At 34.9% G+C, this 13,565-nt stretch overlaps 2 protein-coding genes across 2 annotated transcripts; both read left to right on the plus strand.

The window, feature by feature from the left end:
- Positions 575-4,146, plus strand: LOC109227327 (protein OSB2, chloroplastic-like). Its single transcript, XM_019392446.1, has 5 exons — positions 575-1,111; positions 2,678-2,816; positions 2,912-2,996; positions 3,099-3,205; positions 3,738-4,146. Exons 1-5 carry the CDS (start codon positions 705-707, stop codon positions 3,921-3,923), a joined length of 924 nt encoding a protein of 307 aa, XP_019247991.1. The 5' UTR covers positions 575-704; the 3' UTR covers positions 3,924-4,146.
- LOC109236433 lies at positions 9,220-10,735 on the plus strand. Its single transcript, XM_019402617.1, has 3 exons — positions 9,220-9,275; positions 9,377-9,457; positions 10,282-10,735. Exons 1-3 carry the CDS (start codon positions 9,220-9,222, stop codon positions 10,733-10,735), a joined length of 591 nt encoding a protein of 196 aa, XP_019258162.1.

The following is a 13,565-nucleotide window of genomic DNA, read 5'->3' on the forward strand; positions in this document are numbered from 1 at the left end:
AATTTAATTATAATACGAAAATTAAATAATGACGAGATTATTTAGAGAATATATTTTTATTGGAAAATGTTTGGTTCATTGGATTAGAAATAGGATATGTACGAGATATAAAATAAATATGTATTTGATGTATACAAGTCACTAGATAAGTCGAGATAAATTTTTATTTCAAATTTTAAGCTTGAATTATTTAAAAGACTTGGGGGAAGAGCCTTAGAAAGGGCATCTTTGTTATTTTAGTATTTATATTGGGATTAATTGATCCAAGGATTATTATCCACCCTTAATAAAAGGGCAGCCCGGTGCACTAAGCTCCCGCTATGCGCGAGGTCCGCGAAAGGGCTGGACCACAAGGGTCTGTTGTACGCAGCCTTACCAGCCTCAATATGGGATATAATAATATTTAAATATGGGATTAATTAATTCCGAGATTTCTAATCTCATATTTAAAAATTTAATCGAACGTAGGATAAAATAATTTCACATCTAATCCGGGGATTATTATATTTAATTATATGGTAAATGTTTGGCTAGTTGTTAAAGAGCAAGACCTATATGTGGACTTTTATCTCGGCAGGCCTGGGATTGAGGCATTTCGAAGTTAGAAAGAAGAACATACGATAAGATAAGTGCACGCTGGGTTTCACTCCATCCTTTTGTCGCGCACAGAACCTACCAAGGAAGCGAAAGAAAATACTACAATAATGGCGTTAGAACAAACAATTGCATTAACAAACACCTTCTTCTCTTCAACTCCTCGAAACCCCTTTACTAGAACTCACATCCCTGCAAAATCTTTGTCTTTTCGCCTTTTCTCGCCGTTGAAGAAAGCATCAAGGCAAATGGAACTTGCAGAACGTGGCAGCATAAGGTGCTCATTCGACTACAATCGCAATGGAAACAGTGACGTTCATGTATATGAATATGAAAGATTCTCTGGGCGTTCTCAATACCCACGACCTTCGGAAATACAGTGGAACAAGGAGCTTTGTAATTCGGTGCAACTCATTGGCAACGTTGCTGCGCCTGTCCAAATTAAGCATTTGAATTCCGGAAAGGTAGTAGCTTGGACTCGCCTCGCTGTCAGGAAGTCTCAAAACGACACTACTTGGTAAACCAAACGACACCCAATTCATAGCATTTTTTGTTCTTTTTGAAAACTTTTACATTTTCCAATCTGCTGTTATAATTTTGTGGGGTTAAATGGATTATTTTGAAGCCGTTATAGCTTGAAATCTTTATCTATTAAATCATTACGACTGCAATCTACTGTTGGCACCATGAGGATATGGCCATCCGTAATCTGACTGTTCAAAACTGAAAAAGATAATTGGCAATGTTGAAGACATAATTAAGTAATAAGTATGAACTTTCGAATAACTTAAACTTTTAGATAAGATGGTCATACACTTCAACATTGGTATCGAGCAAGCGGGTTTCACGGCACTTTATCAAAAAGAATTTTCAGATCTTTGGCCCGTGAAAAACAATTAGGCTCGCACGTGAGCGAGCGTGTGAAGACATAATTAATATAACCGTGCTCTCTCTAGCAGTTTAAACTTTTAGATGACATAGTCAAACACTTTAACAAGCAATGCCATGAAAAAGAATTAAGCTTGCACGTGAAAGGGCGTGTTGAAGACATAATTAAATAATGAAAATATGCTCTCTTTGGAAAATTAAACTTTTAGATGAAATGCACATGCTTTAACAGGAAACACATGTACATCTAGTATCTTAACATGACAAGTGGTGAAAGCGGAAGGCGAAATTATTCATGTTTTCAACTGTAATGAATTTGGCTTTTTCTTTTACCTACTTCAAGATACAGGGTTGCAAAATCCATGACTATAAACTGCTTGTTAAATCCATTGACTCATGAAAGCTATCTCTGCTGTGAGAAATCCACGTATCCTAATGTTCACGAATCTACTTTTATTCCTCTTCCACAACTGGACAGTCTCTGAGTTCTCCATACCACATAGTCAGAATGTCAGTTTTCATGAGGTTCCTGGTACCAATTTTTAGCTCGACTGCAGGACTAGCAATATTTCTAAAACTAAAATTACTCTAGTGCATGAAATAGGTGCACTTCTGTAAAATAGTCGCTGAAGCAAGCTCTAATTTTGAGATTTCCTTATCCAAATCCATTTGCATTCTTAGAAATGCCTCCATGCTTTTGAGTTTGGACGATCATTTTATTTGAAGCAGAAGAAGTGTGAAATCAACAATCTTTTGGATGCCTTTTGCAACTCTATGGAAGTGACATCCTTTTACTTTTAGGACTAAGTACCTGAAAGCGGCCATTTGGTTTTGCGCTACTCCTTGCCTCGGGCTTTTATTTTTTTCACTAGGGCAATGACTATTCTATTTCTCTTGCACTGTGAGGTTTACAGCTGTGTTTGTCCTCCGAATTAATGTCTTCTTTGAGGACCCAGTCATGTTCTTTTCGAGTGAAATTGAGTTACATAAAAGTTTTATTTCATTGTTCTTGTTTTCCTACTGATGCTTCTTAATGAGTAAAAGAGCGGTTAAGTAGTGATGAAGCTTACTCTGCTTGAAATAGCAATCCTCCCTTTCTATCTTCTTTATCCTGTTTAAATGGCCAATAGCAGAAATATCAGATCTTGGTTTATTATCAGATAGTTACAGCTGTAGTCTATTTTTGTGGTTTCAGGGTTAATTTGACATTTTGGGATGAGTTGGCTAGTATTGCCAATCAGCATGTAGAGAAAGGACACCAGATTTATGTCTCTGGTCGCCTAATCTCAGATACAGTTGAAGGTGATGATGGGAAACAGCAGACTTATTATAAGGTAGCTTTATTTTAATTTTTCTTTTAGTGTTATAGTAACATCACGTTTGTTCATTTTCTTATTGACTGGTGAACTTTTATGGTCTTTTTTGGCAGGTTGTGGTTCAGCAATTAAATTTTGTTGAAAAGACCTCCCCTTCTGTTGCCTCGTATAATGGGGACTCTAATTCCATGGCACCAAGTAAATAACACTTCTTTACCTAAAAACTTCGTTACTGCTAGAGCTGTGTACACATCTTTCTGGAATTAAATTTGAAAGAGATTTTTACCTGTGGCTTTGCAGGTAGAAAGCAAAATAATTATCCCGCAAATACCACTGGATCCACAGAGGAGTTATGGCAAGCTTTCTTTGCTAATCCGCTGGAATGGTGGGATAATAGGAAGAACAAGGTACCCCAGTAAAGCATTAAGTTGTCAATTGTAGTAGCATCACTATTTGGCTTAGTTTCCTTGCATCATAATCAAGTTGCACTTATTTACTTGTCTTTGTTGGTGCATGTGTTATGCATGTGTGTGACACGCTTGTGGCAGAGTTGAGCTCTTGAATGCCATATGATTCATCTAGTGTAATCCTATTTTTTATTAAAAAAGTGCACTTTTGCTTAGGAGGAAAGAAGACAAACTAAAAGCAAAAGATAGTCTGAATGTTTTATGCACCTATCAAATACAGTAGTAGAAATCAAAATATTGTTTGAAATGTACCAATGCTGAACTTGGGTGTTCAAATTTCAAGATTGACTAGATTTCACAATGTTGTTTTGTTGCTAGTAATAACATCCGGCACACGAAAGAAATAAAAAGAGCAGCCCGGTGCACTAAGCTCCCGCTATGCGCGGGGTCCGGGGAAGGGCCGGACCACAAGGGTCTATCTTACGCAACCTTACACGAAAGAAATACTAAATGATATTATTTCCTTACGCAGAGGAGTCCAAACTATCCAGACTTCAAGCACAAAGATACAGGGGAAGCATTGTGGGTAGAAGGCAGGTATAATCCAGCATGGGTAAAATCTCAACTTGCAGTACTGGATTCAAAGATGGAATCTTTTCATGATCAAAATGGCAGCGCCAATGCAGACTTCATGTCCATGGAAAATTTCCAATTTTAGCTGTTCTCCATTTGATTTTGGCTGTACTTTCAAATATACTCTTGTATAGTTTTGTTTCTTCAAGTAGGAACAAAAAATTTTATGTTGTCTGTTTGCTAGTATTGGTTTTCAAGGAATTTAGTATTCACAGGAAGTTTGTGAATCATTCTACGGTTGTAACTAAGAAGAAGAATCTACTACAGTCAGCTTCATAATGGCATATCCTTCAGCATACTTCTCAAGAGTAGATGGTTTTCTCTTGTGTGACAAAAAGTAGTACTCCATTTAACTAGCATCTGAATCAAACGACTAGGTATTAGTGGAATATCTGGGAAATCATTTGCACAGGGCTTGATCGATGAACATTTACAGAGTAAAGAGAGAGCACATACGGTTGTAAGAAATTTAGTACACTACACTAACGACAACAATCCTAAACATGAGTTTGGCTATCCCAATCTTGCATGTTCCTACACGGTTGAGGGTTTAAAACGTTAAGCGTGGCATTGGGCAGATATGATGGACTTGTTGCTGCAATTATGCCTCCCTTTTTGTCTTAAAATGTGAGAGACATAGCAAACTAAGTTAAAATTTGTTGACCCTGTTTGCAACAAATTATATTAGATACAAAAATAAATTATAACCACAATATAAAGATGAAGAAACATAATTTTATTCATAAAAAGACGCGGGTACAATTCTGTTTATTCCCTTGATTCTTCTCTCCTGATTATCCCCGTGATTCGAGGGCTAGAACAGCGTGTTTCTTGAACGTAGGATGATGCGTGCTTTCATGGATTTATTTGATATCCATAAAGTATGTTGTGGATCTTCTTGAAGTATTTGATTATCAAGAATTATCCGGCCACTTCTTGATCTCTTTGTGAATATCCCGTGAGTTTATGGGATTTTCGAGATGATCTCCATTTTTGAGATATTTTTTAAAGGATTTTGTAACCCTTTTTATAAGAGTGACCTAGGGTTTTGGTAGAGTAGCCTCTAAGCAACACTAACAGACTCCTAGAATTTCAAGAGGTCGTGTAGTATCTTGAATTTAGGATTTAACTCAACCATTAAGATTTCGATGTCTACGGACCCATTTTTTTTGGGTGCAATTCAAACATATACTTCTGGCTAGGGGTATACATATGCCAAGTTGGTTTGGTTTTTCCCATTACCAAAACGAACCAAACCAATAAGCTAGCGTTTGGCCATAGATCCCAAATTTGTTTTGAAAAATCTGATTAGGGTGAAGTTTGGTTTGAAGATGAAAATGTGTTTGGACATACGTTTTCAAAACATATTTTCCAACTTTATTTTGGAAAAACATGTATATAATTCCTAAGTTTTGGGATTTTGACCCAAAATCAGCAATTTGGGTGATTTTGGAATTTGGGATTTTGCCAAAATGTAGCCAAAATTTATGGCCAAACATGAGTTTTGAAAACAAATCCCAAATTTATTTTGGCAAAACTCATGGCCAAACGGGTCGTAATAGTCAGGTTTTTCAACTTCGGATTTTCTCGAATTTTTCGAGTTTCTTGGATTTTTTGTTGTTTGATGTGCATAATCTTACAATATGTCCAACAAAATCTGAGTCAGACACATCAGTTCCTTGCAATAAGGTTTTTGAGAGAATACTTCCAAAGGAAATACCATAACAACTCTTAAAAATAGCTGCTGTCAAAGACAATCATGTATTATGAGTGTTCTTCCGCAACTTCAGAATGACAAGACTTTTTCAGGGATGCAACAACATGTACAACCAACCCATGTTAAAACTAGCTGATTAACACAAACCACATAGCATTATCACTGGACATAAAGGAAACCATGGGATCAAGTTGGTATGCTTCTGCTTGCCACTAATTTCAACACTTAAAACAAAGAGTAATTGCTAAAAAATAAACTTCAAAACCTGAGTGTAAATTAGTTCGGTTTGGGCTTTTTTTACCTTAAAGACACGTACGGGCAGTGGGCTTGACAAGGGCTTCTCTCTTGTGAAGCAAAGACACATGTTCCACGACATGAGGTTAACCACTTATAAACGGGCGATTTCCAGCCGTACCTTATTTTTATGCCACCTTTAATCTATACCCTATTTTTAAAAACTATTGATTTCGTAACCAACTAACAAAAAATCCGTATTAATATGACCATTATACCCCTTCCAAAACATATAAAAGATGCATCAACCATACCCAGATTCAAATTCCAAAGCCGTATCTCCTCCATCACTCCGTCTCTCCTGAGATCGCCTATCGCAAACCAGATTTGAACCAGATTCAAATTCAAAATTACAAAATACATTGTAAGTATTCAAAATTTGTTTCACGAACTTCACTGATATGCTGAATTTGCATTCTAAATCTGTTTGACGTTCATTTCTAACATTCTAATCCGACAAATATGCTGAAATTGTTGGTTTATTTGCTAAACAAGCTGAAGTTATTTAGTTCATATCTAAAAACTTCATTAAAACGAGTTATATGAGTGTTATCATTGTTTATTTGCTAAACAAGCTGAAGTTATTTAGTTCATATTTACAAAATTCAGCAAAACGAGCTGAAATTTTTCTCCTATTAAAATTTCATAAATTAAAATTTCATATTGCAAAAAAACTTAAGCATTAGTTGCTGAAGATTTTCACGTAATCTGTAAAAACTTCAGCAATATGAGCTGATGAAGTTTTCCTCCTACACTAAATAAAAAAAAAACATAAATTAAAATTACATATTGCACAAAAAACTTCAGCATAGGTGCTGAAATTTTTTAGTTAATATTTAAAAACTTCAGCAGGAAGAGCTGAAGTTTTTCAGTTAATCTTTAAATACTTAAGCAAGAAGAGCTGAGGTTAATCATTTCCTCTGCTATTTTTTCGATTTTGAATAGAATTAATCTTAAAAAAAACGAACAAAAAACTTATAACAAAAACTGAACATTTCATTAAACATGAAAAGGATAAATTAACATAAATAACAAAATAACAAAAATAACAAAAAGAAAAACTAATTGTCCATATTATCATCATCGTCGTCATCGTCATCGTCGTCACTACCAGATGGACGAGCATCTTCATCAGCAAGATTATCAAATCTTGCATACATCACAAGCGTATCAAGCTTGTTGTTGATTTCTTCCAGCTCCCTGTCGTACTTGTCTATGAGCTCATCCAGTTTTACCTCAAAGGCCTCTATAATGTGTTGTCTTGTATTTCTTCCACTATTTGCCTGATGACAACATCCATTTTTCTCCTTTTTGTATTTTTTGTCTGCTAAAATATATGTGTTTGAGTGAATAAACTCTCAAAGTATAGCGTGCTTTTATAGGGAAAAATAACTTCTGCATGGTATATGAAAAGGCAAAGAGGAATTTTAAACGTTGTCTGAAGAAAAGCGTGCATGAATGTGATAGGAATGTAATTATTACACTAACACATACCCCCAACGGAATATAATTACTACTTTAATTGTCTTTATTATGTTCACTCCTGTGTACTATGCAATTAATGCTGAAACGTGCTCAAGTTTGTTGAATTCATTTTCTAAAACTTCAGCTTAATGTGCTGAAGTTATTTAGTTCATTTCTAAAAACTTCAGCACATGATAAGCTGAAGTTTTTCTCCTGCACTCGATAGTTTTTGTCCTAAAGCTTTTTCAAATAACTTCAGCTCAATGTGCTGAAGTTATTTAGTTCATTTCTAAAAACTTCAGCACATGATAAGTTGAAGTTTTCTCCTGCACTCAATAGTTTTTGTCCTAAAGCTTTTTCAAATAACTTCAGCTCAATGTGCTGAAGTTATTTAGTTCATTTCTAAAAACTTCAGCACTTGATAAGCTGAAGTTTTTCTCCTGGACTCGATAGTTTTTGTCCTAAAGCATTTTTAAATAACTTCAGCTCAATGTGCTGAAGTTATTTAGTTCATTTCTAAAAACTTCAGCATTTGATAAGCTTAAGTTTTTGTCCTGGAATCGATAATATTTGTCGTAAAGCTTTTGTTATTTGGTGTATTTAGTGATGAGCTGAAGTTTTTGTCCTACATTTGAAACTTTTGTTATGACTTTTAACCAAACTACAGTCTACAGGATGAATCCGATTTGCATTGTTATAACTTTCAATGGGAGTTGGACTCCTGATTTCAAATACTTGGATCACGATACAAAACTTGTTCTACTTAATAAGCACATATCATTCAATAGTTTCCTAAAGAAAATTAGTGAAGTTGCAAATATTGATTCAACCAGATATGTACTAAAAGTATGGTTTGATATCGAACTAAATACAAGCAAAGGAATGCTTGTAACTACAGATGAAGAACTCAGTACGTGTATACATTTGCTTACAACTGATTCAGCCTACAAGAATTGCCATTTCGTCATCGAAAAAATACAACCTTCAGAATCTGCAGCATTCAACCAATCTCTTGCATATGCGATAGATTCAGAACCTGAGGCTGACTATCTACATGAAGTACGACGGCCAATAATGGAAGTAAACAACGGGCAACAACCTTCTAACATTACAGCTGCTTCAGAATAAATAGTGCTGCCACAATTACCCCCTCCTCCAATAAATTCATACCAGTTTGTCGATGACCAAGAAGAAGAAGGACAACTAATAATGCAAATTGACAACCAACACACAATCCAACAAAGCTTTTTTGTTACCTTCTGCAATGATAAGCAACAACGAAGATGAAGTAAACATGGAGCTTATACCGATAACATCAGATTGAATTGAAGAAATTGGTGAAAGTTCTTGTGCTTCTCAAAAATCAAGAAAAAGAGTAAGGAGAAAGGTGAAAGAATCTCCACTATGTAAAATACTTAGGCACGATGTGCTGCCTGAGGAAGTAAGAGTTGGATCAATCTTTGAAAAAAACAAAACATGACTAAATTTTTCTGCAGCTTGGAGATAAACCAGAAAGTTGAATTCACTGCTGTTAGATCATGTTCCAAGAGATACGAGCTAAAATGCATCATGGACAAATGTGGTTGGAATGTACGTGCTACCAGAATAAAAAATTCCACACTGTTCAGGGTAATAAAATATCATAACATCCATGAATACTCGGTTGATGCAATAAAATCAGATCAGAAGCATGCTACATCAAATTTCATAAGTGAACAAATTATAGAACATGTTCGAGACAAAAAGATAGAGGTTACAACAACCTTTGTAGAAAATGAAATGAAAAAGAAATTTGGAATTGACATCGGTTATCACAAGGCATGGCGTGCTATTCAAAAAGCTGTTGCTTGCATAAAGGGGAACACCTGAAGAGAACTACTAGATTCTTCCTTCATACCTACACATGATGGTGGCAAAAAATCCAGAAACGTACACAAGCATAAAAAGAGATGCGCAGAATAGGTAAGCAAAACAATACTAACCATCATCCTGAAGTTTCAAATGTTCCTATTTGAAAAACTTCACACCTTATGATTTGTTTTTTTTTGTGTTTCACCGTAAAGATTTGCTTACATGTTCTTTGCTCCTGCGGCATCAGTAGCTGGTTGGTCCTACTGTAGACCCGTTATTGCAGTAGATGCAACGTTTTTAAAGTCCAAATATCGTGGTGTTCTATTTGTTGCTGTATCAAAGGATGCAAACAATCAAATCTTTCCTCTATGTTTTGGTGTAGCAGAATTAGAAAACAACGAGGCATACATTTGTTTTTCGGGGAAATGAGAAAAGCAATTCAAGTCCGTCGTGAACTGGTTTTCTTGTTAGATAGAAACCAATCGATCGCAAATGGGATTAGAAAAGTTTTCCTGAAGCTCACCATGGTATCTGCCTCTATCACTTTGAGAAAAATTTAAAGCAAAGACATGCAAAAGCCACGGTAATAAATCTTTTTCAAAGTGCTGCAAGGTCATACAAACGTGAAGATTTTAATCAGTTAATGTCCCAATTCAAAAGTATTGACAAGAAAACATACAATTACATAATGGAAGAGCCTCCCGAGAGATGGGCTCGATCGTGGTTCCCACGGTGACGTTATGATATGCTAACAACAAACATGGTCGAATCAATGAATTCCGTTTTACTAAAAGGGAGATAAATGCCTATTTTAAGAATGTTAGATTTCATCCAAGAAAAGTTGGGAGAGTGGTTTTACGACGGAGAAAAAGGCAAATGAAACTTTTCACAGAGTATCAATATGGGCAGAAGAAGAGATGACTAAAAAGATGGACTTGGCTTGCAAAATGTTTGTGAGTATATTTATTAACTTCAGCTTTTTATATGTGTTGCAGTGATTTACTTCTTACATTAAAAATTTCATACTTTTTCTTTTTGAAGAAAAAATACACTAATATAGTTTGTCTTAATTTTTTATTCCTTGTTACGTGTTCAACCTTGACTCAACGTTGTTTAGAATAAATAGTGAAGGAATCAAATTCATTGTGGACTTAAAGAAGAGAACTTGTGACTGCCTAGAATTCCAACTGGATGAATTGCCCTGTCCACATGCAATTGCTGCTATGAATAAGAGATATTTGCAGAAATCTGATTACTGCTCAAATTGGTATTCAAGGGAAACATGGTTGAAAACATACGAAGGACATGTGAATACCGTGGGAGATCAAAAATCATGGGATATACCACAAAATGTACAATCTGAGATCACAAAACCTCCCGATGTAGAGATTTTACAAGGAAGAAGACAAAAGAAGAGGCATATACCTGCGACTGAATCATCACTACCATTCAAGTCTACCAAATGCAGTCGATGTAAACAAGTTGGGCATAACAGAACAACTTGCTTGTCTTCTCCAGCACCTCATCCATATTCCAAGAAACACACTGAAAAATACTCCAACCTTCAATAATCCTTGGTCTGAATTTAGACTTTCTTTATTGTATGACATAATTGAAATGTGATTTTTTTCATAGGAATAAAAAAAGAAGCTCTTGGACAATTTTATATACTGCTAAAGTATAAATCACTCATTTTTGTTGCGCAGGCTTACAGGTTTGGTTGCATTTTAAAAAAGTACGCAATGACTTCTCCGAGAAAAAATTTCAGGTTACAGTATATGAAATACATATCCTTAAACAAACATACACACACACATACAAACACTCTCACACACACACATACACATACAACACCCAAAAAGAAACGCATGTACAAACAAAAGCTGCAGCATCTCTAAGGTGAAGTTGTAGAAAAAGAACTTAATAAAAACTAAGTACCATACTGCAACTAAGAAGTATAAAGAAAATACCAACAAATAACAAGGATAATGCAAATAGAAATCTAAGAACAAAGAGGGTGACAATTACATTGATATAAAAAGAGGTCAGAACAACACACAAATTACAAACAAAACTTCAGCTCTATGGGCTGAAATTATACAAAATGAACCTAAAAAGCTTCAGCTCTATGAGCTGAAGTAAACAAAAAAGCATAGCATTAAAACATAAAAAAAAGATTACAAACACTAACAATTATCACCATTATCATCATCATCATCATCATCTTCATCATCACATTACTCCTCAATTTCTCTAAATATCTCATCATCATCACTATCGGAGATAACTATAGGGTAGTCGGGCAAAAGACCACTGAATCCAAGAAGATCAATCTTCAACTTGTTGAATTCATCACATAGCTGACTTTGTTCGACGATTACTCTATCCATAAGAGGAAGAAGAGTCTTCAGGTTGTTTTGCAGCTTGGAATAGTCGTTCCAGCTGGGAAACTAAAAACTATCAAACTGCGGCACAACCTTGTCGAACGAGGTTGAATAATCTCCACAACTACGTTCCATGTTAAGCCTGTTTTGGAATGATTGATTGGTACAGAGCTTTGGTCTGATTCTCTCCCAATCAGCCTTTATTTGATCCCACAAAATCATAAGATTAGCCACTGGTTTGTTATTGTACCACTCACACTTCAAAGCCTCCCACTTCTTCATAATTTCATCCATATTACGCTTCCCACTTCCGCTTGCACCAGACATTTTTTTCTTTAACAAAATCTGAAAGACTAAGGATGAATATAAATTTAAAGAAATATGATAGAAGTCTATGATTGACTATGAAATTTTCAAGTGAAGAGATTGTTAATATAGACAACGAGTTCACCTAATCAATTTAATATCTCTAAATGTAAAAGTAACTTTTCAGCTGTTTTTACTGTTTACGTTCAGAGAAATTGAATGACACAAGATAAGTTGGTGGTAAAAACAAGTATGTGGCAAATGCAAAAAGAAATGTAACTTCATCCCCACAGTTTTTCTATAGTAAAAAAATAACTTCAACCTGAAAAATAACTTTTCGAATCATTTACTATATAATCAAACAAATTTAAAGGAAAGATGAAGTAGTTGACAAAAGACAAAAAGTAGATAGTAAATGCAAAAAAGATAAGTATCAACTTAAAAAAATACCAAAACATGCTAAAGTTTTTCTCTTAAAGCTTTTTAAAAAAACTTCGGCCCATTGTGCTGAAGTTTTTTAGTATATTTCCAAAATCTTCAGCACCTGATAAGCTGAAGTTTTTGTGTTGGATTCAATAGTTTTTATCCTAAAGCTTTTTCAAAAAAACTTCGGCCTAATGTGCTGAAGTTTTTTAGTATATTTCCAAAAACTTCAGCACTTGATAAGCTGAAGTTTTTGTGTTGGATTCAATAGTTTTTGTCCTAAAGCTTTTTCAAAAAACATCGGCCCAATGTGCTGAAGTTATTTAGTACATTTATAAAAACTTCAGCACTCGATAAGCTGAAGTTTTGTCCTGGACTCGATATGTTTTGTCGTAAAGAATTTTCAAATAACTTACGCAGAAACTCCTGAAGTTATTTAGTGTATTTAGTGATGAGCTGAAGTTTTTGTCCTACATTTGACACTTTTGTTATGACTTTTAACCAAAACTTCAGCTTAAAAAGCAAAAGTTATTTACTTCATGCTCAAGTTTAGCATGCTGAATTTCAACAAAAATATACTTGAAATTCATGAAAAAGACATAAACATATTTGAATCAATCCAAGTCACATAATTCACACAAAAAAATGTATATTCACAAAATCCAATTTTATTTTCTCTTACATCCTTGGAAAAAAAGAAAAAATTAGTTCTTTGTTTACAAGTTATTCTCTATTCAAAAAAATTCACAGAGTGTCTTCATATTCTCCTTAGTCATGTCCTAGTTGCTCTTCTTGGTTTTCTTAACCACATTCCATGAACCTTCACTATGTCTTTCACCAAAGCGTTTTCTGTCAGACACATGTTGACGAAGTTTAGTACTATAATTTTTATAGCAACTACCGTCTTCTTTCATAAGAAAAAAACAAGAAAATATTGGCCAAAGACATGCTTACTGGTGTGCATCTGGGAATTCGTGGGAAGCAAAGATAGTGAAGGAGAAGTCCAAAATACTTCATATGTGACGGAGACTGGCCACATCAAAAACTCGAGCCCCAGGAAATTTGCTCTTTTTCCTAAAAGTTAGATTTATCAACTAGTAGAAAGAGCAAATTGTCCTCGTGCTCGAGTGTTTGATCTGGCCACTCTCTTTCACATATGCAGTATTTCGACTTCTCCTTCACTATCTTTGCTTCCCACGAACTCCCTGCTGCACCCAATAAGCATGTCTTAGCCAACATTTTCTTGTTTTTCTTTGAATACAAATTTAAAGAAATATGATAGAAGTCT

This window comes from Nicotiana attenuata, chromosome 1 (assembly GCF_001879085.1).
Source record: "Nicotiana attenuata strain UT chromosome 1, NIATTr2, whole genome shotgun sequence".
Classification (NCBI taxonomy): Eukaryota; Viridiplantae; Streptophyta; class Magnoliopsida; order Solanales; family Solanaceae; genus Nicotiana; species Nicotiana attenuata.